General features: G+C 40.7%; 1 protein-coding gene across 6 annotated transcripts in view; it reads right to left on the bottom strand.

Annotated features, from left to right (window-relative positions):
* Positions 1–24301, bottom strand: part of CDKAL1 (CDK5 regulatory subunit associated protein 1 like 1) — a 704834-nt gene extending 680533 nt beyond the window's left edge. For 3 of the 6 annotated variants that reach the window (XM_027040405.2, XM_053223204.1, XM_015085900.3), the window contains exons 1-4: positions 24190–24301; positions 23341–23384; positions 4667–4841; positions 3178–3290 (exon numbers count right to left, since the gene is read on the bottom strand). In XM_027040405.2, the coding sequence (XP_026896206.1) occupies positions 3178–3290; positions 4667–4836 (283 nt within the window). In that variant the 5' untranslated portion in view covers positions 4837–4841; positions 23341–23384; positions 24190–24301. Of the gene's footprint in view, positions 1–3177; positions 3291–4666; positions 4842–23340; positions 23385–24166 lie in introns of all 6 variants that reach the window. The other 3 variants (XM_015085901.3, XM_015085902.3, XM_015085903.3) reach the window with 3 other exon arrangements.
* Positions 24302–26298: the final 1997 nt, after the last annotated feature.

Below are 26298 nucleotides of genomic sequence, written 5' to 3'. Positions count from 1 at the left end.
CACTATTCCACAATAATGAAAGACGACGGCTAGCACAAACAATCCACCCATCATTCATCTCATATATTTAATATAAGTATAAAATCTGTAGAGATTTCTTTTTAAAAAAAAATTTTTTTTTAATGTTCATTCATTTTTGAGAGAGACAGAGCATAAGAGGGAGGGGCAGAGAGAGGGAGACGCAGAATCTGAAGCAGGCTCCAAGCTCTGAGCTGTCAGCACAGAGCCCGACATGGGGCTCGAACTCACCAAATGCGAGATCATGACCTGAGCCGAAGTCAGACACTCAACTGACTGAGCCACCCAGGCACCCCAGAGATTTCCTTTCTAAATGTTTTACAGCAGCTACTATCGTTCATACTTTCTGGGCCTACAGCACCTGACCAGTGAGAAAAGGGACTCTATAGTCCACTACAGGCAAGCCAGACTAGAATTAAACACAGACTATAAATTTCTAAAGTGGGGACAATCAACAGGACATAAAGTTAGTACAAATACATACAAGTAATGAAACTATATAAAAGTAGTACACCACATTAATAAGAGAAACAAATTTCAATTTATCTCTCTTTTTACTATTTCCCAAATAAGAAGTTAAAATTGGGGGCACCTCGGTGGCTCAGTGGGTTGAGCATCCAACTCTCGATTTCAGCTCAAGTATGATCCCAGGTCCTGGGATCGAGCCCCATGTCAGGCCCCACACTGAGCATAGAGCCTGCTTAAGATTTTCTCTCTCCCTCAAAAGAAAAAAAGAAAAAAAAAGATTTTCTCTCTCCCTCTACCCCTTTTCCCTCTCACATGCAATCTCTCTTTAAAGCAAAAAATTAAAAATTAAAAAAAGGCTAAAGCTGGATATACATAACAAAACTTGGTATTCTTGTGTAAATGCATCAGGACTATTTTACTTTTTATCACTTAGAACAGTACTGTAATAAGATCAAATACAAAATTCTAATGGACTAAAATTAAAATTACAATGTGTTAGATATTTAACACTACCTAGGAGAAGTCAAGCTCATTTTTTTTTAATGTTTTAGGAAATTATCTTACAGACTATTGTCTTAATATTCTGCACCATCAGAATGTATCAAGGCAAACCCATGCTAACTTACACTAAAATTTACTAACGAATCCAGAAGGATAATCCTTTTATTTTATTTAGAATGAGAAGTCATTCTAAAAACACATTTTGAGTACTTTTATCTAAAGAACAAAATTATTAAGACTGATTCTGCAGTCTAAAGGACAAGTTATCAAAAACTCAGAGTTAAGACATTAGGATCATTGAGTTGCTGAAGGAAACACCACTAGGAAAGAAGTTTCCAATCTTCCCATATCCTCACAGGCCATCTTGAGGCTAAGACTTTGCCAATCACACAGGCATAGGCAACAGTGGTCAAGAGCAGTGTTCTGGGGTGACAAGAGACTTCACTGTCCGTGTGATTTAAGGTAGGATACAACCTCTCCATTCTCGTCTGTATAGTCAAGTCAGGATGCCAATATTTCCACATCTCCCAAAGGCTAAGCAAGGTGACATACATAAGGCACCAGGCCAGTGCCTGTCACAAAATATCAAATCATGGCCCATTCAATATACATGCTGACAGACACAGTAATGTAGACACGACATGTGCCGGTTTCCACATATACATACTTCCTAGCTCCGTCCACTGACAGCTCCTAGACACATGGACACTTCACAGTGGCAATGAGCTCACCTACTGCCCACAAAGCTCGTCTGGCTCAAAACACCATTCTTTTACCGAAAGGGATCAGGACTCCCTGGAAAAATGGTTGCTTCCAAGGCTGGGGAAGGGAAAATATGAGACGAGCACATCTTGTGGCGGCAGACAAGAGAAAGAACGGGGGCTTGTTGAGAAAACACAGGAGCCATCTTGACAAGGTCCTACGGCCAAACTGGAACAGACGAGTGGCAAAATAACAACAGTATTGGACTACAACCCACAGGAACGACAAACAAGCATGTAAATCCATGCCAATATATGTAAATAAAACCAGGGAGAAAGGGTCGTCCTTACAGGAGAATTCCAATTAATAAGCGTAAGAAAGGAAGAAACAGTGAATCACCATTTAACAAACAGTAATGACTGCTGCAGACACGATCCATGGACACAAATTTTCAGACACTGAAACTAGCAGAGAAATGTTGGGGGGAAACAGGAGATCTATTCATTACAATGAAAAAAACGGCAACTTGACTGTGGAGAAGTCTAGCAGACGTGGCCCTCTGGTTATAAGACATATCAACTCATTATCGACTCCCGGATATGATGCACTGAGAACTCAATGTGCTCTTCTTGCCAAGAATGCATACATAACCGGATTCTGATCAGGAGAAGACACCCAACAAACCCAAGTTGAGGGACATTCTACAAAACAACCAATAACTGTTAATCAGCTTTCCTCAGCAGTCCATAGACATAAAAGACAAGGAACAAGAGAGGAACTATCAACTGGCGGAGACTAAGGAGCCACTACAAATAAATGTAAAGTGAGATGCTAGACCAGATCCTGGAACAGAAGAACGTCAGTGGGGAAACCGGCAGAAATCAAACAAGATGTGCAGTTTAGGTAACAGTACTGCACTAATGTTAACCTCCTAGTTTATTAATTCTAGCTTAATTATGTAAGATGTCAGTACTAGAGGAAACTGGGTAAAGGACATATGCAAACTGTCATATTACTACTTTTCTGTAAGTCTAAATTTATTTCAAAGTAGTTTGTTTTTTGTTTTTTTTTTAATTTTTTTTTTCAACGTTTATTTATTTTTGGGACAGAGAGAGACAGAGCATGAACGGGGGAGCATGAACAGAGAGAGAGGGAGACACAGCATCGGAAACAGGCTCCAGGCTCTGAGCCATCAGCCCAGAGCCTGACGCGGGGCTCGAACTCACAGACCATGAGATCGTGACCTGGCTGAAGTCGGACGCTTACCAACTGTGCCACCCAGGCGCCCCAAAGTAGTTTTTTTAAAGTATTTGTATAATAATGTATCTATAGTTATCTAGACAACATATAAGAGTTATCATTTTGTTTTGCCTTAAAATCATTAAGTCATGCTAAAATATACTTTAACTGCTGAAGCTAAAATATGTATCTCTAAAGAATTCAGCCCTGAAAAACCTAACCAATAAAATACACTACAGATCCCATTACCTGTAATTTCATATCCATAAGCAGCTAGTTGTCCAGCCATATATTCTCCATCCGAATTATTATGAGAACAACCCCATGTTCGCATCCAAATTTTCTGTATGCCTGGAATAGTGCTATTAAACAATCAATAAAAAAAAAAAAAAAAAGTAAGTCTCATTTAGGAATTTTTTTTAGAACAAAAATCACTCGATTTCTGGGCATATTATGCAAAAATACGCTCACGGCAACCCATGTGCAATCTATTCATGAAACGCACCAACTTAATCCATAATCAACTGTTACACCAAAAGTCTAAAATCAAAGTAAAATAACCACAGAAACCTAAGTTATGACTCTCTCCATATAAATATTTCCCTTTTCTCTGCATTTTAAATTCAGTACTAAAGTACTATCACTAAGTTAAACTCCTAAAGAGGTAAATACAAATAACAATAGCAAACAAAATGGTTCTAGCAAGAGAAGCAAATAAAGAAAAACGAAGGACATCACCCATTCACTGACTCCTATATAACAATAACAATCTTTATAACTTACAGATACAAATAACTGAATCAAAACAGAAAAACCATCACCCTACAGCATAATTAAAAGTACTCCATATGTAAAAATAGTTATAAAAATGTAATATTTTTAGAAAGGGAAAAATAGTCGTTCAACTCAGACTGCACTAATAATTTAAATTTAAATAGAAGTTACCTTAAAGACATATTCAGAGCAAATTCAATAAACTTCAGTCATTAAAATATGAGAAGTTTAAATTCACAGACTTTAAAAAGTGTTACAAATAAAACCATAGAATGCATTAAAACTTTCAACAATTTACTATCTAAACAAATATAAGCATGTTAAAATTATACAACTGCATAATCCTTTCTGGCTAGGCTGTATTACAATTTCACAGAACTACAACAGACCTAATATGATAAATGACACAATAATTTTTTTGTGCCAATGCCTTTAGCTGATCCAGAAGTATTTGTAAATTTGCTAAGAAAAATCAAATACCCAAACCACCAGTCTCATAAGAATTTCAAAATGCAGTAAAATGCCTCATTTGGAAGTAACACAAAATTACATACCAACTACAGAGATACCAAAGAGATCCTGGGGTGGCAGACACAGATATGGGGCAGGGGCAGCATTTCCTATATTTATGCCAAATACTGTCCTTGACCCAGTCTTCAAGAAACATGCCATCTGACATCTTTTTTTTTTTTAACCAATTACTTTGCTAAATTTAAAACCAAATAAAATATCTCCTCTCCAAAAGATTTTTAGAAACAGCACCTATATATATATACATATATATGTACATATATATGAGTATATATATATGTACATATATGCATATATACACATACATACACATACACACACACACACACACACACACACACACACACACACACTGATATATACCAGTATGTATCAGTAGCACCAGTTTCTTCCTTGGTAGGATACTGAATATAATCTCAAAACAAGAGCTTACCTATTGCTCGGTGGGCTGTTTTCATCTTGCAAGTATTTTTGGGTGTTTCGCTTTCGCACCTTTGGAACAACATGCTTCCGTGAAAAATGCCTATCTTGTGGCTTTAAATCTTCCTGTGACACAATATCTTCTATGTCGTCCAGGAGAGAATCACAGGAGGCAGAAGGCATCTTCTCTATTACATAAAAAAGTTATAAACGACAGAGGCATATGAGTCCCTCACAAATCTATTTCACATGTATCATCTACGAAATATTCTTGCTGATCTTGAATCTAATAGAGAGTTCAGATTTAACTTCAAGTTTACAGAAAACGCAAAAGATAAAAAAATACAAGGAAACAATGAGACAAATCCTACTGATAATGGGACATCCCAAGGTTCAACTGGAACTATTTCTTCAACAAATCAGTCTCACAGAGGAAAAAAAACGAAGAGAGACTGACTATTCACAGTGAATGCGTTAGAAGCATAACAACTACATGCAATTCATGCTCTTGACTCTATGTCACTTTGTCCAACCAGCTGTAAGATATTTTGGGGACAAATACGGACATCAGAATATGAAGTGGGTGTTAGATAATATTAGGATATTACTGTAAATCATTAGATACAAAGTACTGATATAAAGTATTGTCCTCATATTTAAAAATCTTATTTCTGACATCATAAATGTGATTTTACTTTTTATTTATTATTTTTAAAAAATCTTTTTATGGAGCACCTGCATGGCTCAGTCAGTCAAGTGTCTGGGATCTCAGCTCAGGTCATGATCTCACAGTTCAATTCATGGGATCGAGCCCCATGTCAGATTCCCTGCTGACAGCGTGGACCCTGCTTGGAATTTTCTCTCCCCCTCTCTCTCCACCCCTCCCGACTCGCACATGCTCGCTCTTTCTCTCTCAAAACAAAGTTTTTTAAAAATCTTTTTAGAGATTGATATTGAATATGTGGACGTTAAATATGTCTATAATTTACTTTAAAACAATAAAAATAGGATAAGACATACAGGAAAACCTTACATGTCTTAAATCTAAGACACATATATTAGTGTTCATTATCCTATTCTACTTTCCTGAATGTTCAAAATTTTTATCATTAAGACAAGAAAATGTGGACACGGCTTTCAGGAAGATAGAACAGATGTCCTCTTCCTTATCCATCCTACTAAGTACAATGAAAACTATGGGCATTATATATAAAATAAACATCAGAAGACTCTGAGAGGTAGAGAAAAGGCAGACTGACCGGGGACCCTGGAACCCAAGGAACAACACAATGGTGAGTTATTTGGGGTTTCTTTCGCCTCCTCTATCCCAGACTTGGAGCTGAAGAAGCCAGCAACCCAGAATTGCCAACAGATACAGACAACAAAAGCAACCCCGAAAAAAACCTGTTCTCTTTTCAAAGAACCAGAAAAGGGACAGTCTAGCAAGACAAAACTTTTAGACAACCACTCTACCCCAAAAAACAAAACAAAGCCCCACAAAACACAAAACTACAGTCCCACCTCCTAACTTCTACTTTTATGAGGCTGTAACGAGGCACCCCACCCCACCCCACCAGGGCAGAACCAGAGGAGGCCATGTAGGAACCCCGGACTTGCCAACCAGCCGACCAAACAGTAAGGAACCCCCACCCCACCAGTCAGTCAAGACCAAACTGATGTACAAGTTTACAGTTATATTCCTATCACAATCCAAGCAAGATGTTTTGTAGACATAGATAAGATTGTTGTAAAATTTATGTGGAATCGTTTAAAAAAAAAAAAAAGTAACATATCTGAAACAATTGTGAAAAAAGAAGAGTGGGAGGAATTGAGCCACCCGATTTGAAGACTTATTATACAGCTAGAATAATCAAGACTGTGCGGTGTTAGTGGGTGAGCAGAAGTATGAATCAACAGAACAGAACAGAGAACCGGAAAGAGACCCACACAAATATGCTCAAGCGACTTTTCACAAAAGTACAAAAGCAATTCAGTAAAAGAAAGATAACCTTTCCATTAGTGCTGGAGCAATGGGACATTTACAGACAAAAACTGAACCCCAATCTAAGTTTCACACCTTATACAAAAATTAATGCAAAATGTATCATGAACTTAAATGTAAAACGTAAAACTATAAACTTTTAGGAAAAACTGTAAGAGAAAATCTTCTAGACCTAGAGCTAGGTGAGGAATTCTTGGGCCGGATACCAAAAGCATGATCCATAAAAAGAAAAATTAATCAATCCAGACACCATCAAAATTTCAAACCTTTGCTCTGCAAAAGACCCGTTTAAGAGAGGATAAAAAGTCAAGCTACAGGGGCGCCTGGGTGGCTCAGTCAGTTAAGCGTCTGACTTTGGCTCAGGTCCTGAGCTTATGGTTCATGAGTTCGAGTCCCACATCAGGCTTATAAACCCCGCCCCCACCCATTCTCCCTCTCCCTCTCTCTCTCTCTCTCCTTCCCTCTCCCTCTCTCTCTCTGTGAAAATAAATAAACATCAAAAAAATGTTAAAGAAAAAGTCAAGCTACAGAGTGGGAGAAAATTTTTGCAAACCACCACTTATCTGACAAAGGACTGGTATCTAGAATTCAAAACACAGTTTTAAAAAATCCAATTGGAAAATGGATGAAAGACAAAGACATTTCACCAGAGAGGATATAAAGAAGGCAAGTAGCACACAGCATTACTAGCCGCCAGAGAAACAAACTCCAACCACAATAAGGTATCACTACACACCTATCAGAATGGTTAAAATAAAAAAAAAAAAAAAACAGTGACAACACTAAACCCTGACAAGGATGCAGAGAAACTGGACCACTCCTACAATCCTAGGGGGAATATAAAACGGCACAGTCACTCTGGAAAACAGCTCAGCATCTTCTTAAAAAACTAACCATGGAACTCCCATGTTACTTCTGAGGGTTTATCCGAGAGAAATAAAGACTTCCATCTCCACAAAAACCTAAACCCAAATGCTTACAGCAACTGCTTTGTCAAAACCTGCAGACACCCACATGCCCTAAACCGCAGTACGGCTGCACCACAGTACGGCTGCACCAGGGAATACTACTCAGCGATTTAAAAAAAAAAAAAAAAAAGGAAAAGTACCACTGATACATACAACAAGGCAGGACGAATCTCCAGGGAATCATGCTGCCATGAATACAGCCGCTCCCGAAAGCTTACGGGCTCTATGGTTACATGTTTATAACATCCTTGAGCCTGAAATAACAAAATTACAGAAATGGGGAACACAACAGAGGTCACCAGGGATTGAGGAGAGGATGGGGCAGGAGAGAAGGGAAGGCCACTAGCCACGGTCAACAGGAGAGGTCCTTGGGGAGATGGAAACGTCCTCCGTCCTGACCAGATCAATGTCCGTATCCCGGGTGTGACACTCACAGTTTTGCAAGACGTTACCACTGGGGAAACCTGGACCAGCCATACAGCATATCCACACAACTTTTACTGCTGCAAGGAAATCTGTAACTATGTTAAAATACAATGATTAAGGGGGGAGAAAATCACCTGGGAAGAAAAAGGAATGTACACTCGAGTACATTTACTGACAGTGCGGCTGCTACTTCTACCATGTCCAGGCATGAAACAAGTGCTTCACGGGTCACCTCACTGACCACTCACAACTCGTGCTTCTGGTGGTGTTACCGTCCTCCCTTTAGACAGCCAGGAAGCACACGGAAGCTCGCTCACCCCAAGATCAACAACAATCCCAGGCCAACGAGCCCCAGCCCGTGGCCTGAGCAGCCCTCTGCTGCGGACTTCACGTAGCGACGACCACGGTGCCTCACCCGGGTCGCCCAAACCAGTGTCAGAATCCCGATACTCTCTGCTGCTCTCAGGCCCCTCCAAAGAATCTCCCCTCTCCCACCTGCCAGATCCCCATCTCTCCACGCACAGCTTTCAATTAACAGACCAGCTTTCCAGGCAGGATCTTTTTGTGCCCTTTACTGCAATGAGGTCTTTACAACTGGGACGAATTATGCCCAGTAAGTCCAACCCCCGTTCAAAGCTCAGCCAATTTTACATCGTTAGTCATAACAAAAGATCAGAAATAATCTAACCTGATAAAGACCAGCTGAGCTACAGTTAACAAGGACAGGACATGGTCAAGGTGAGGCTGTCAATCACAGGCCTCCTCCTTCCCTAGACACAGGAATGGGGCCCGTGACCCAAGCCTGCAGAGTAACCCATCTTCCTGGCCACCATAACCGGTTCAGGTTTGGACATGACAAGCCCAGACCATGAGGATCATCAGGAGGACTTGTGTGCCAGAGCCAACAGAAGAGGTGGCTTCCCTTCCCACTGAAGTGGCCAAGGGGGGGAGGACGTCAGCCTGCGGATGCCAGGGGCCATGCTGCCTGCCACAGGGCAGAAACGACCTAGGGAATGAAGCCTAACATGAGCTGGAGACAGCAAGAGCCACACTGACATTATCTGCGCGCCTGGTTCAAAGCCCTGCTCTGCCCCGTCATGTGAGCCGGTCAGTTTCCCTTTGTGGCTTAAATGAGTTTAAACTGCGTTTTCCGCTCTTGCAAACAAGAGCCCTGCCCAACTCAGCAAACTAGATAAGGAAAAATGAACCAGGTTAGTCTTTCTGAAATGGGTTCTATTTATTTGAAAGACCATCTACCAGTGAAAAAATCGTTCTGTGGTCAAAAAAATTCAGGAAATTCTGCTTCCTTACAGATTGCCAGTACGCATTAGGGCAAAGACTGAAAAACTGCAGTGAAGAAACTAAAACTCATTTATCTTAGGAATTTTCTGAAAATTAATTTCTCATCGATCTCCTCTTCATGAGGCTAAAGATGGTGCCAAAAACAGAAGGCCTGAGTGAAGCAGGCCCTCAGATCCTCTCCCCCACTCTGCACACATGGAAAACTTCCTTCTTTTACAGGGAGATGGTCCATGGACTCTGCCCAGCAATGTTACTATGAATGAACAGCCCACCCTCCCAAGAACAGCCCTTCCACTCTGACTTCCTCAAGCACAGAAGCCCAGCAGTGGCCGCTCTTCCGGCATCATCACCGTCTCTCTACTCAATCATTACTGCCTAGATACAAACATGCTGCTATTTCTCCCACTGAAAAAACAAAAACCTTATCTTGAACCCACCTCCTCCATGTACTATCTCACTCACATTTCTCTCCCTTAAAGAAACACTCCTTGTCCCTTGGCAACGATGTGGATGGAGCCAGAAAGTATTATACTAAGCGAAGAAAGTCAGCCTGAGAAAAGATAAATACCGTGTGATTTCACTCATCCGTGGAATTTAAGCAACAAAGCAAAAGGAAAGAAAAGAGATGAAGAGGCAAACCAAGAAATGGGTTCTTAATGCTAGGGAACACACTGATGGTTCCCGGAGGGCAGGCGGGTGGGGGACGGGTGAAACAGGAGATGGGGAATAAGGAGAGCACATGTGCTGAGCACACGGTGTCGTGTGGAAGTGCTGAATCACTCACTGTACACCTGAAACTAATCTTACACTGTATGTTAACTATCCTGGAATTAAAACAAAAACTTAACCAAAAAAAGAGGGGCACCTAGGTGGCTCAGTCAGTTAAGCATCCCACTTAGGCTCAGGTCATGACCTTACTGCTCGGGAGTTCGAGCCCCTCGTTGGGCTCTGTGCTGACAGCTCGGGGCCTGGAGGCCTCTTCAGATTCGTCTCAGTCTCTCTGCCCCTCCCCTGCTCGTGCTCGCTCGCTCGCTCTCTCTCTCAAATATAAAACATTAAAAAAAATTAAAAACTCAACAAAAAAAAAAGAAAGAAAAAGTCCTGCAAGTTCCAATTCAAGAGAATGACGTAGGAAGACTCTGAAACTCACCTCCTCCACAGAACACACGAAATTACGCCTATTAATAGAACAATTCCTCCTGAAGAACTGAGGGCTGACTGAGCAGCTACACAACCACCAAAGACAGAACAGCTAGAGACGGAGATACGGTGACAAAGGGAATGTCCACCCCCGACACCGTGCACTGCAGTAGGGAAGGACAGTATTGAGAAACCAGGAGATCCCTCTGTCCTTGGGCCCAGGAAAAAAACCCCACAGTTTAACAGAGCAACCAGCATATAAGAGAGGCAACGCCAGACCTCCGCCAAGCAGCAGAAGAGCTGCAGGAAAGCGCCAGGACAGAGGGACTGGAGAACGGAGAACGACACATTCATGCTCCCACCCCACCTAAAAAGCCTAGACTGGAACAGGGTCAGGCACCACGACAGGCAGGTCCAATTCTCCCAACAGCCTGTGCCTTCTGCCAGCCCAGCGTCTGCGAGCCCACACCAGCCCTAGAAGAAAAGCCACGGTTTGAAAGGGTGGACCAAGTGTGGGAATGCTCTCTCCCTCTCCACGTCAAAACACCAGACCGTAGAAGGGTCTGGCTGCCCTCAGAGGCAGATTCCAACACGGAAACTGGAGGGTCTGGATGGCGTAACTGGTGGGAGCGGTCATCACAGGGACTTTGTGACCTCAGCAAGCCCAGGACCCACAAGCCCACACCAGCCGTCCTAGGTTACTGGGGCAAAGAAAACAAGCTACAGTTCTGAGTTTTATGTGTGTTTTAATTTTTACTGGGTTTTTTTTAACTTCTTAAAATTTGTCTTATTTTCTTTATTATGTTTTTCTTTTTGGTTTTGTCCTTGTTCTCTTTTTTCTTTTCTCCTTTTATTATTTTTTCTTCTTTAAATTCTTTTTTCTTTAATCTTTCTTTTAAAACCCATGGTTTTGGGGCACCTGGGTGGCTCAGTCGGTTAAGCATCTGACTTCGGCTCAGGTCTCGATCCTGCAGTTCGTGGGTTCGAGCCCCAGGTCGGGCTCTGTGCTGACAGCTCAGAGCCTGGAGCCTGCTTTGGATTCTGGGTCTCCCCCTCTCTCTCTGCCCTTCCTCTGCCTGTGTCCTCTCTCTCTCTCTTAAAAATAATCAAACATTTAAAAATTAAAAAAAAAAAGCTATGGTTTAAAATTTTTAAGTTTATTAATTTATTTGGGGGAGAAAGAGAGAGAGACAGAGCAAGCATGCATACGAGTCGGGGAAGGAGAGCAAGAGGGGGAGAGAGAATTCCAAGCAGGCTCCACACTGTCAGCACAGAGCCCAATGCAGGGCTCGAACTCACAAACCGTGAGACCATGACCTGCGCCAAGAACAAGAGTCAGACGCTCAACTGACTGCACCACCCAGGTGTCCCTAAAAAACCAGTTTAAAGGAGTGAAAGAGTACAGCTAAAGTTAAAAGAGTACAGTTAAAAGAGTAACTAAGCACATATGGACACAGCTCCAGCCAGCACAAGTCAGCAAGCATACCCAGTCTGCATAGGGTCTCCATACACAAGACCAGTCTTTCAACTTTTGGGGAAATAACCATTTTGCCTAATCCATAGAAACAAACACAAAAAGTTAAGCAAAATGGAGAAACAGAAGAATATGTTCTAAAAGAATAAAAGAAAAGAAAAAGCCTCAGTAAAAGAATTAAATGCAACAGATTTAAGCAGTATGCCTGATAACGAATTTAAAGCAATGATTATAAAGGTCCTCAGTGGGCTGGAGAAAAGACTGGAAGAGCTCAGTCAGACCTTCAAGAAAGAGATAGAAAATATTAAAAAGAACCAATCCGACATAAAGAATACAACAACCCCAATAAAAACCACACTAGAAGGAATCAACAGTACGTTAGAGGATGCAGAAGAACATATCAGCAATCTCAAAGGGTAATGGAGGGCACACAAGCTGAACAGCAATGAGAATACAATTTTTATAAAATGAAAAGTTTAAGAGATCTTTGGATAACATCAAGCAAACAGACATTCACATTACAGGGGTCTCAGAAGAAAGAGAAAGGTTCTGAAAACTTATTCAAAGAAGTAAAAACTGAAAACTTCCCTAATCTAAAGAGGGAAATAGACATCCGGGTCCAAAAAGCAGAGTTCCAAACAAGAAGAACCCGAGGAGGTCCACAACATAGCACATACTAATTAAAATGTCAAAGGTTAAAAAAGAGAGAATCCTAAAAGCAGCAAGAGAGACACAAAAAGTTCCCTAAAAGGGAAACCCCATAAGGCTATTAGCCGATTGTTCAGCAGAAATTCTGCAGGCCAGAAGAGCAAGTCGTGATATATCAAAGCACTGAAAGGAAAAAACCCACAACCAAGAATACTCTACCTAACAAGATTATCATTCAGATTTAAAGGAAAGAAACAGTTTTCCTGACAAACAAAAGTTAAAGGAGTTTGTCACCACTAAACCGTGCCTCACAAAGAACGTAAAAGGGACTTCTTTAAGTGGAAAAGAAATGGCCAATTAGACATAAGAAAAAGATGCAAAATATGACAACATATACAGAAAATGTGCAGAAGGGAGTAAAAAGAGAAGGCGAAAAAGAAAAAGGAAAATGATTTTCCGTTTCTGTTTTTTTCTAGAATGTGTTTGAACTTAAATGACCATCAAATTATTTTTGAGACAGAGACAGACAGAGCATGAAAGGGGGAGGGGCAGAGAGAGAAGGAGACACAGAATCGGAAGCAGGCTCCAGGCTCTGAGCCGTCAGCCCAGAGCCCGACACGGGGCTCGAACTCACAGACCACGAGATCGTGACCTGAGCTGAAGTCAGACGCTTAACTGACTGCGCCACCCAGGCGCCCCTAATGACCATCAAATTAATATGAACTGCTCTTTACTTAGCATGCTATATATGAATGAACTTCATGGTAACCACAAACTCAACCTATGATAGGTACACAAGAAATAGAGAGAAGGCCAAACAAAATCTCGAGGAAACAGAGCAAAAGAAAGGAACAAAGAACTACAAAACAGCCAGAAAACAGAATTTTTAAATAGCAATACACACCTATCAATAATTACTTTAAATGTAAATGGCCTAAATGCTCCAATCAAGACACAGAGAATGTTTTAAAAAAAGAAAAACAGGGGCGCCTGGGTGGCTCAGTCACTTAAGCAGCCGACTTCGGCTCAGGTCATGATCTCACAGTCCGGTCCGTGAGTTCGAGCCCCGCGTCGGGCTCTGTGCTGACAGCTCAGAACCTGGAGCCTGTTTCAGATTCTGTGTCTCCCTCTCTCTGACCCTCCCCCATTCATGCTTTGTCTCTCTCTGTCTCAAAAATAAATAAACGTTAAAAAATAAAAACTAAAAAAACAAAAAAATAAAAAAACAAAAAAAACAAGACCCACTGTACATCACCTACAAAAGACTCACCTTAGATCTAAAGACACACACAGACTACAAGCAAAGGAGTGCTAAAACATTCACCATGCACATGGAAGCAAAAGAAGAAGAAAAAAAAAAAAAGCCAGGGTACTAATACTCCTACCAGACAAAATAGACTTCTTTAAAACAAACACTGTTAAAGAGACAAAAAAGGGCACTGGTATTACATACATAATGATAAAAGGATCAATCCAGCAAGAGAATATAACAATTGTAAGTATCTATGCACCCAACACTGGAGCACATAAATAGGTAAAACAAATATTAACAGAAATAAGGAGAGAAATTAACAGTAATACAACAATAGAGGACTTTAACACCTCACCTTACATCAATGGATAGATCATCCAGACAGAAAATCAGTAAGGAAAGAATGTATTTGAATGATACACTGGAGCAGATGAATATAACATACACAGAATATTCCATCCAAAATAACAGAATACACATTCTTTTCAAGTGTACATGGAATATTCTCCAGGATAGTAGGTCATAAACACAAGCCTCAGTAAATTTAAAAAGACTGAAATCATACCATGCATCTTTTCCAACTATAATGGTATAAAACTAGAAACAAATTACAAGAAAAAAACTGGAAAAAACACAAACACATGAAGACTAAACAACATGCCACTAAACAACCAATGGGTCAAGAAATCAAAGAAAAAATTTTAAACATACATGGAGACAAATGAAAACGAAAACACAACAGTCCAAAATCTATGGGACACACAGAAAGTAGTCCTTAAACAGAAATATATAGCCATATAGGCCTACCTCAAGAAACAAAAAACTCAATCTAACTTTATGCCTAAAGGAACTAAAAAAAGAACAAAGCCCAAAATGAGTAGAAGAAAGGATATAATAAAGATCAGAGCAGAAATAAATGATGTAGAGACTAAAATAACAATAGGAAAAAAATCAATGAAACCAAGAGCTGGTTCTTGAAAAGATAAAATTGAAAAACTTTTAACCAGACTTATCAAGAAAAAAAGGTGAAAGGACTCAAATAAATGAGAAACAAGAGAGAAATGACAACTCATATCACAATACAAAGGGTTATAAGAGAATACTATGAAAATTATATGGCACCAAATTGAACAACCTAGAAGAAATAATCTCCTAGAAACATACATCTTCCAAAACTGTACCAAGAAAAAACAGAAAATCTGAATAAACTAGGGAGCCTGGGTGGCTCAGTCAGTTGAGTGTCCAACTCTTGATTTTGGTTCAGGTCATGATCCCAGAGTCATGGGATCAAGCCCTGTGTTGGGCTCCACGCAGAGCATGAAGCCTGCCTAAGATTCTCTGTCTCTCTCTCCTTCTACCTCTCCCTAACATCCTCTCTCTCTCTCTCTCTCTCTCTCTCTCTCTCTCTCTCTCTCTCAAATAAAAAAAAAAAGATAATTTAAAAAAGAATAGACCGATTACAAGTAATGAAATTAAATTGGTAACCAAAAAACTACCAAAAAATAAAAATACAAGACCAGTGAATTCTATCAGACATTTAAAGAACAATTAATACCGATGCTCCTCCAATTATTCCAAAATATAGAAGAGGAAGGAAAGCTTCCAAATACATTCTATGAGGCCAGCATTACCCTGATACCAAAACCAAACACACCACAGAAAGAGAAAACTACAGGCCAATATTCCTGATGAACAGAGATGCAAAAATCCTCAACAAAATATTAGCAAGCCTCATACAACAATACATTAAAAAGATCATTCACCTCGATCAGACGGGACTTATTCCTAGGACGCCAGGATGATTCAATATTCACAAACCAATCCACATCATGAACCATATCAACAAAACAAAGAATAAAAATCATATGATCACAATAGATACAGAAAAAGTATCTGATAAGATTCAACATACATTCATGATAAAAACTCTCAACAAAATGGAATTGGAGGGAACATACCTAAACATAAGAAAGACCATATATGAAAAACCCACAGCTAACACCATCCTCAATGGTGAAAAACTGTGAGCTTTCCCTCTAAGGTCAGAAACTAGACAAGGACATCCACTCTCACCACTTCTCTCAACATAGTCCTGGAAGTCCCAGCCACAGGAATCACACTAGAAAATGACACAAGGGGCATCTATATTGGTAAAGAAGAAGTTAAGCTTGTCACTATTCACAGATGACATGATACTATACACAGAAAATCCTAAAGATTCCACCAAAAACTACTAGAAGTACTAAATGAATTCAGTATAGTGGCAAGACACAAAGTGAATACCAGAAATCAGTAGCATTTCTTTACACTAAAATCATAGAAGAGAAAAAAGAGAAAGACCTGTATACAAAGGGTTCTCACACTGAAAACTGTGAGACACTAATGAGAGAAACTGAAAATGACATAAACAAATGGAGAGATATTCCATACTCATGGACTGGAAGAATTAATATTGTCAAAATATCCATATTACCCAAAGAAATTTAATAAAGATTCAATGCAATCTCTATTAAAATGCCAAAAGCATTTTCTGCAAAACCATAACAAATAACAATGAAATCTGTATGGAACCAAAGAAGACTCCAAATAGCCAAAGCAATCCTGAGAAAGAAGAACAAAACTGGAGTTATCACAATTCCAGATTTTAAGAGGTACTACAAAGCTGTAATAATTAAACAGTATGGTACTGGCCCAAAAACAGACACATAGATCAACACAACAGGACAGAGATGCCAGAAATAAACCCACATTTATATGGTCAACTAATCTATGACAAAAGAGGCAGGAATATACAATGGGGAAAAGACAGTCTTTTCAACAAATGGTGCTGGGAAACTGGACAGCTACACATAAAAGAATGAAACTAGACCACTTTTTTACACCATACATAAAAATAAACTCAATATGGATTAAAGAACTCAATGTGAGACCTGTAACCATAAAAATCCTAGAAGCCAACACAGGCAGCTATTTCTCTAACATCAGCCAAAGCAACATTTTTCTAGATACATCTCCAAAGGCAAGGGAAACAAAAGCAAAACCAAACCACTGGAACTATGTCAAATGAAATGTTTTTGCACAACAAAGGAAACTGTCAACAAAACAGAAAGACAACCTACTGAAGGGGGAAGATGTCTGCAAATGATATATCCGATACGGGGTTAACACAAATATATAAAAAACTACAATTCAACACCAAAAAGAAAAAAAAATAACCCAATTAAAAATGGACAGAAAACCTGAACAGGCATTTTTCCAAAGATATAAAGACGGCCAACAGACACATGAAACAATGCTCAATATCACTAATCATCAGGGAAATGCAAACCAAAATCACAAAGAGATATCACCTCACACCTGTTAGAATGGCTAAACTCAAAAAGACAAGCATCAACAAGTGTGGGCGAGGATGTGAAGAAAAAGGAACCCTCGTGTGCTGTTGGTGGGAATGTAAATTGGTGCAGACACCATGGAAAACAGTATGGAGGTTCCTGAAAAAATTAAAAATAGATGATCTAATAATTCCACTATCAGGTATTTAGCCAGGGAAAACGAAAACACTAACTCGAAAAGATATGTGCAGCCCTATGTTCACTGCAGCATTATGAACAACGGCCAAGACATGGAAGCCATCTATGTGTGCATCAGTAGGCTAATGGACAAGGAAAATGCAGTATACACACACGATGGAATATTACACAGCTATAAAAAGGATGACACTGTGCCGTTCGAGACAACATGGATGGGCCTAGCAGGTATCACACTAAGTGAAATAAGTCAGCCTGAGAAAGACAAACGCCATATGATTCTACTCATAAATTCCATCTAAAAAATAAACAAACAAACAAACAAAAAGCAGAATCAGAACTATAAACACAGAGAACAAGCTGATGGTTGCCAGCGGGGAAGGTGGTAGGGGACTGGGCAAGATGGGAGATCAAGCCTCCGGTTATGGAATAAGTCATGGGAGAAAAGCAAAAGCGTAAGGAATACAGTCAATGACACCGTAATAGCCAAGTAACGGGAAAGACGGTAGCTACAATTGTGGTGAACACAGCATAATGTATAAACCTGTCAAATCACTAAGTTGTATACCTGAAACTAATGTAACATTGTGGGTCAACTATACTCAAAAAATATAAAATAAAATAAAAATACCTTGCAAGAGCTGTCGACACATATAGTTTCTGATCTCTGCCCCCACCCCCCACTCCATTATCTCATGAACCAGGCTTTCACCCCCACCTTTCCACCAAAATTGCCTGTCGTGATGTCAGTGACTTCCAACGATACATACAATCATAGATATTCAATCATCTTATAGGACCCTCTCTGCAGCACTTGGCATACTGACCATTCTCTCCTTACGGTACCTTCTTCACTGACTTCCGGGACCCCACGATCTGTGGCATCTTCTCCTACCACGTCAGCCACACCCCAAGTCTCCTTTGCTGGCTCCTCCTCCTCTCTCCCACTTCCCAACATCGAAATGCCCCCATGAATCTGGGGACCACCCCATCCGATTTCATCTAGTTCCATGACCTTGAAATACCAACTGCAGATGCTTCTATAACCACCCCCAGACCTCCCCTGAACTTCAGACTCAAATGTCCAGCTGCCTGCTCAATTCCACACCCCTGCCTGATAATGTCGAATAGTTGTTTCAAACCTAAGTCAAAACCAGAACTCTTGACTCTCCCCACCCAACCGCACACACAACCACCACATCACACCCCTCCACCTCGCACACCACCACCACCATCATCTCACACACATCACCGTCATCACCACCACCATCACACCAGACCCTCTCACAACTCTCCCCATCTCATTTAAAGGCAATCCCAACCTTGTACCTGCTCCAGGCAAAAATTGTGGTGTCATCCCTGACTCCTTCCTTCACCCTACATCCAATGCACCAACAAAATCCTGCTGGCTCTATTTTAAAATATATTTTCTGGGGCGCCTGGGTGGCTCAGTCGGTTGAGCGGCCGACTTCAGCTCAGGTCATGAACTCGCAGTTCGTGAGTTCGAGCCCCGCATCGGGCTCTATGCTGACAGCTCAGAGCCTGGAGCCTGCTTCAGGGTCTGTGTCTCCCTCTCTCTAACCCTTCCCGCTCATGTTCTGTCTCTGTCTCTCAAAAGTTAATAAACATCAAAAAAAAATTTTTTTAACTAATAAAATATATTTTCAGAATCTATTTCTAACTGTACCCATTGCCACATTCTTGGTCCAAACCAACATCCACTCTTGCGTGGATTATTGCCATAGGTAGTCTCCCTGCTACTATCCTTAATTCGCAAAGGACATTTTCAGCCCAGGAGCCAGGGATCCTTTAAAACCTAACTTCATCTCAAGCTTCAGATCAAAACCTACCAATGGTATTCCCTCTGAGAGTAAAAAAAAAAACAAAATCAGTGCAAAGACCTGCAAGGACCTACATAATCGGCCTCCTGTCACCTCTCTGCCTCTATCTCCTACCATCCCCTCTTCTCCTTGCATGACACATGGGCTCCTTACTAGTTCACAGCCACCAGATACACTCATCCCAGGGTCTCAGTGTTGCTTGGATGCCTCAGGGCTTTGCTCAGAGACCACCAGTGAAATCTTCCCGGGCAACTCCCACCTCATCACATATACACACACTTGCTACTCCCCTTCCCCACCCTGTTCCTCGACCACAGCATCTCATACCTGCTTCGATGTTTTCATTACTTGATTAACATCTACCTCTTTCTACTAGAAGATGTACTCCACAAAGGTAAAAGTTTCTGTGTGCTCTGTCCACTGTGTTATCCCCTCTGGTGCCTCAAACTACATCTAGCACATTGCAGCTTCTCAATATATTAATTTTTTTTTTTTTTTTTTACTGTAGATGACCCAGTCTAACAAGAGACGGCCCGCGGCTACCCGCTCTGTCCCAACTATACTAAACCTTTTCCATATTCTCTGAGTATGCCAAACTAGTTTCTGACTCCGAGGGCTCCACACTTGGCTTTTTTTTCTGCCTGGAATATCATCCCCCAAATAGCTGTATGGCTTGCTGTCCACTTCTCTATTCAAATGACACCTCCTGGGAGAGACCTTTCCTAACCACCACATCGAAGACAACCACACAGAGACCAAGCATCCACACACACTCACACTGACCTCTAACCTGACACCGTAACTGCAGAACAGAACTCCATCTCTCTCACCACAGTGTCACCTCCATCAGCAAAAAAGGCATTACCTCGTTTTCACCACTGTCTCTGTGACGCCTACAACAATGCCCAGCACAGAGCAGGCAAACAGTATCTGTTGACCAAATGAATGAATGAATAAGATGCGTAAGGTAAATTTAGCTCATCTTTCTTACACTGGATTGGAATCTAAAGCAAACACCTAATAACCCTCAGAGTTTCTTCTACCACTGTTAGTCTATGAAATAAAGAGGCTAAATGAGAAAGGCTAAGACAGGTACTGCCTTCAAATGTTACTAAAAAACTAGTGAAGGACTGTGAATTAAAGGACACATTAAAAGCCATACTTTTTTAATTACACTTTTTAACCCCATATAGCCCTGTGTATTGATTCAAGGAAGGGAAAGGAATGGAGAAAGAAAGAGGAGAGGAGACATACAACATCATGCAGTACGGGGAGTAGGAAACATTGCTAAGCCTCTCATCTTATAGAACTGAAATCCAAAGAAGCAAAAAGATGTGCACACCAACAGAGTTACATTTAGAACCCAGGCCTCAACGCCAAGCCCCCCCAACTATAGTTCTGCCTCATTGGCAAAGCCCAAACAACGCAAGAGTGTGATGCGAAGAAATAAACATGATGTGTTTGCGAAGAAATAAACATATTCCAGGAAAAAAAGGGGGGGTGCAAAGGAAAAACAGGCCTTCAAGAAATGCAAATAGCCAATAAGCACTGGAAATAATGCTCAAGCACACTAATAGTGAGTGTTTAAACAATAAATTATTTTTTTGTCTACCCCACCGATAAAAAAAAAAGACGGACAAAACCCTATTGTTGACCGAAAGCATGGTAAAGCTGGTTTATTCTTTCCGGAAGTCTTCCTAGCAATACATATCAAACTTTAAACCATATATATCCTTTTCTAAAATGTTTATTTTGAGAGAGAGCACACATGCACTTGCGCATGAATAAGGGAGTGGAGAGAAAAAGAAGAGAATCCCAAGCAGGCTCCATACTGTCAGCGCAGAGCACAACATGGGGCTCGAGCTCCCAAACCATGAGATCATGACCTGAGCCAAAATCAAGAGTGAGCCACCCAGGCTCCCCAAGACATATACAGTATATCCTGTGATCCACCAATTCCATTTCTAGAAATTCAATTTAGAGAAACAAAGGAGAACAAATATAAAGCAGAGGATCGTAAATCTGACTGCATAAGGACTTGAACCATCTCATCACTATTTGTAAAGCTTTTCCTTCCAACAAACTGGTAGAACCATTAGCCCTCAGAAATTTGTAAATGAGTAAGAAGGAAATGAAAGTCTGAGACTAAAAAGAAACAAGACAACATTGAAAGGAAACAACAGATCACACAGTTTTTTTCTCAAAAGGCTGAGGAATTCAAGTTTGATGAAGGGAATATAAATCGTCAGTGAAAAGGGAGATACTGAAAATGTTAGGAAAAATATATAAAGCAATATCCTATAGTAGTGTTATTTGCATTTGAGATTTATTAGGAGAGTTTTTATAGTATCAAATACCCAGGTCCCATTCTGAATTATAATCTCCAAGGAGTGGAATATAAGGACATTAACTTAGAGCTTGCCCAGATTCCACTACACATCCCTGATTGAGAACCATCATTCTCCCAGAGATTCTCAACCTTTTTTTTTTTTTTTTTTTTTTTAGCGTTTATTTATTGAGAGACAGAAAGAGAGAGCGAGCTCAAACAGGGAAGAGCAGAGAGAGGGGAAGACAGATTCTGAAGCTTGAGTGCTCACTGCATTCACCTGAGGAGCTTTTGAAACCTACCGGCAACTGAGCCCCAGGGCAACTCAATCAATCAAGGGGAACAGGGGCACCTAGCAAGCTGAGTAGGTAAAGCATGCAGCTCTTGGTCTCACAGTCTTGAATTCAAGCCCCAAGCTAGAAGTAGAGATTACTTTTAAAAAAAAAAAAAAAAAAATGGGGGAACAGAGCCTGGAGATTGATACTATTTTTTAAACCTTCTAGTAATTCTTACATGTGTAACCACATTGTGAACCAAAGTCCTACACCAGTAGTTTTCATAGTTCGTGGTTCCCAGATCAGCATGATTAGCACCACTGGGAAACTCGGGAGAGATGAAAATTCCCGGGCCCCACGCCAGACCTACTGAATCAGATACTCTGAGTAAAGCCCAGCAAGCTATAACAAGCCTCCAGGTGATCTTGATGTGTACTAAAGTTTGAAAATCTTTATCCTAGAGTTACTCTTTCATAAAAATCATCGAGAATGTTCACCAAAAATATACTACCTCATCAGCTGATTTCAACCAGGGTGCCAAAAATAAATTTAATGGGGGGAAAGAACAATCCACATGCAATGAAAGAAGCTGAAGCCCTTCCTCACATTACATACAAAACTTAACTGAAAACGGACCACAAACCTAAATTTAAAAGCGAACACAATAAAACTCTTAGAAGAAAATATAGATGTAAATCTGCGTGATGTTAGATTAAGCATTATTCCTTCCTTAGTTATGACACCAAGAGCACAAGCAACAAAAAAAAACTGGACTTCAGCAAAATTAAAAATGTATATGCTTCAAAGAACACCAGCAAGAAAGTGAAAAGAAAACTCATACAACGGGAGAAAGTATTTAGAAATTACATGTCTGATAAACATCTAGTACCAGAATACAGTGAGTACACAAGTCAACAATAAAAAGACAAACAACCCAATGTAAAATATGACAAAAGAGATGAATACACAGGTCTCCAAAGGTATACAGATGGCCAATAAGCATATGAGAAGATGTCAATATCATTACCTATAAGGGAAATGCAAATCAAAACCACAATGAGATACCACTTCACACACACCAGGATGGCTAAAATAAATAACAACAACAGCACTGACAAAGATGAATATATATTAGATCATCCAGAAAGAGAAAAGAATACAGGGCCAAGCCTTGAGGAACTCCAAATTTAACTGCCAAAAAGAAGACAACCAGCCTATCATAGAGACTAAGAAGCAGCAACCAGAAAAGGAGAAAATCAGTAGGGGATAGAAGCCAAAGGAAGACAGCATGTCAAAGAGGCCAACAAGGTCAGTGCTGCTGAATGTACAAAAAAGGCTGAAATTAATGAAAATGTCTCTTAGATTTACTGATCTGGCATGATATGGAGACGATGGCGTTTCCAGATAATGATGGTGACAGCATTACTGAGACGCTAGACTGCCTTTGTGAACATTCCAATGTGGAACACTTTATTCAAGCATAAAAGGTTTGAAATACATAGGTACCTTGATTATCTGCAATCAGTCTCAAATCCTCTGGAAAGAGAAGTCTGGAAAATAAAAACTCATTAGAAAAAGCGAGCTCCCAACAAGTTCACAAAACCACATAAGGGCTCTTTAAAACTACTTAAAAGGGATTAGACTTCATAAAAGAGAGCTTTCTACAGCCAAGTTAATGATGTTCCACACTACTTCCAACTCCTTACTGACCGGTCAGTGTGTTTACATCCACCGAATTTGCCACGATGGTGATCCAGCGTCTGGCCACAGTAATAAACACTGCCCAGCACTACAACACGTCTGCGTGATTCAATTAACACCAGCTACAAAATAGGGATTTGGCAGTGAGGGACGTATCCAGATCACCTTCCACCAGAAAAACACGTGGCGTCCCGAGATTCAGAGAGAGGTTTTATGAGTATAAAAGGGAACAAGAGTGAAAAATCAAGCCACTGGCTCTTCCGGCCAACTTCTGTTTCAATTCTTGAGGTACAGCTCTGTGAAAGCTACCGAACTGCGAACGCCTCGTCCCCATCCATCACACAAATTCAGCGCAAGTGGGAAAACGAATGAAATTAGATTTGACAATAAGGGACGAGTTCCTTTAAATATTCCTCGCAGCCCTGCAGCACGCAACGCCAACCACTCTGTCCTCACTTCTGGCAGCGCTCCCCGCCTCCCAATTCCCTGACCCCCGCTGGCAAGTCCCGTTTCAACTACGAAACAAGCCAGCAAACGGCCCGAGAAAGGCCGAAACGGGGGAAACCAGGCTCCGCCATTAAAGGAGCTCTAGCCACACTCCGCCCCACACTGATCCCCCTGCCACCCTTACCCAGAGGTCAGGGAATAACACACCAGTCCAAAGTGAGAGGATCCACACGCCGTTCTGCGGATACGGGAAACACTTTAGATGGAGCTCGCCATGACACTTACGTCCCGCCACGTTTAGTTGCGCATGCTCCAAGACGGTGGCCGGGAGAGGGCAAACTGCCTCATCGCTGAAAGCGCGAGTTTAGGTCTAACTTGCTTGGGTAAAGATTACAGTTAGAATTTTTTTGGTTGCAAGAGCGAAATTAGACGCCAGAATCTCAGGTTCTTAGAATCGCTTAACAGCTATCTTCTGCTGAGCTCTTACTATGTGTCAGGCACCATATTAAGCTCTTAACATTTATTACTATCATTAATTATTATTATTTTACAAAAGGGGAAACAGGGAGTGTAAGTACTTGCCTAAAGTTACTCTGCTAGTAGTGGCAATCCTCTGTGCTGAATTCAATTCTGCTATTTTCATTTCATTTTACTTGCTTCCTCAACCTTTTGTGAAATGAGGTCATACTGGAGGGGAGAGTAGAATAGGACAAAGAACAATTTGATTAAACAATATAGATCATTTAACACCAAGAAAGAAGGGGTTTTTTTATCCGTTAGAAGACAGTGTAGCGCCAAATATTAAGGCAGTTTAGCAGAGAAAGAGAACTTTCGTGGAGTATACTGATTCTGACCTAGTTCCCTTGCAAGTGTTAGCTCACGTTATTATGTTTTACCCAGGACACTGTGCTTGACCTTGTTTACCAGAAGAGCATCTCTTCTTTCAAAAATGAAGACAATTCGCCATGAGCAAGAAGTCAGAAATCATGAGCTTTGTTTCTAGTGTGATACCTTCTAATTACAATACCACCCTCTGCTCACCATTTCCATGAAAAAAATCTAAACTGTGACCTAGAGTCCTCTGCAGTCCCTACCCAGCTGAATTAGAATTGCATGTTTATGTTGTCCCATCTCTTTTACTGTAATCCCACTGCCTAGCACATAATCTTGCACTTAATGGCCTCTCCATCAGCATACCTTGAATGAATGAATGAATGAATGGATGAATGACTCCATCCCTTTCCCCCCAAGATCTAGTTGAGTTCAGGTAAAGAGATTTTATTGAGTGCACACCACATGATCTCAAGCACTGTGCTGGTTGCAGAACTAGAAAGGAAAAAAGAGACAAGCCCCTACCACTATTTCAGGCTGCTCCACAGATACAGTTTCGGTGGAGAAGAGCAATGGCTGAGGAAGATGAATGCACGCAGACCAGTGGAGCCCAAGGGGGAGGTTCTTCTTTTTGCATGAGGGGGTCTAGACTCCCCACAACAGAAGTGACAGAAATGGAGGAGGGTAGGCCAGGCCAAGGAGATAGTAAGAGCACATGCATGGAGGCCTGAAACTGTAAACTCTTACATCAGCAAAAAGAGTTAAAGTGGGTGATGAAGGTACAGAAGGGTTGATAGAGAAAATGCAGGGACCAGAAGTTGAGGCTTGTTTGCCAAAATAAAGATATTAGACCTTATCCTGGATGTATTAGGTAGCACGAAAGTGTCCGAGCAGATTATTCTTTCTGGAGGATGGGTTTGAGGACAACACTTCAGACATGAATAAATATTGAAAACCTGAATGGACTCGTTGGCTGCGAGGAATGGGGAAATGGGAATGGGGGGGTGCTTTTAACATCAATCACTTGAAGAGCCGGTGACCAAACCTCTAGGAATTTATCTGACAGAAATGCTCACAGTTACACAAAATGACGTATGTGCCAGGTGATTCTTTGAAATGTTGCTTGTAATAACAAAATACAGAAACCCTCTCTGGCTTCTCAGTGGGGATTTGTTAACTACATTTATGGTATCTATACAGCTCTTTAAAAAGAACAAGTTTGCCTTATGCTCTCTCGCTCTCTCTCACACACACACACAAAATAAATAAATAAAACTTTTTTTAAAATTTTAAAAAAAGAACAAGGTTGCTTTTAATGTACTACCCAAGACGTTGTTAAGTGGAAAAAGAAAGTTTCAACAGTGTTTACAGTGTCTGAGTATAGTTATTGCAATATATACGTATATAAATGTATATGTTGACTATAGGAAGATTTGCTTTTCCTGTATTCCCTTTTGTAACTTTTATTTTTGTACCGTGGACATG

This window comes from Acinonyx jubatus, chromosome B2 (assembly GCF_027475565.1).
Source record: "Acinonyx jubatus isolate Ajub_Pintada_27869175 chromosome B2, VMU_Ajub_asm_v1.0, whole genome shotgun sequence".
Taxonomy (NCBI): domain Eukaryota; kingdom Metazoa; phylum Chordata; class Mammalia; order Carnivora; family Felidae; genus Acinonyx; species Acinonyx jubatus.
The sequence above is the reverse complement of the archived record's forward strand: the minus strand, read 5'-3'. Positions and strand labels throughout refer to the sequence as shown.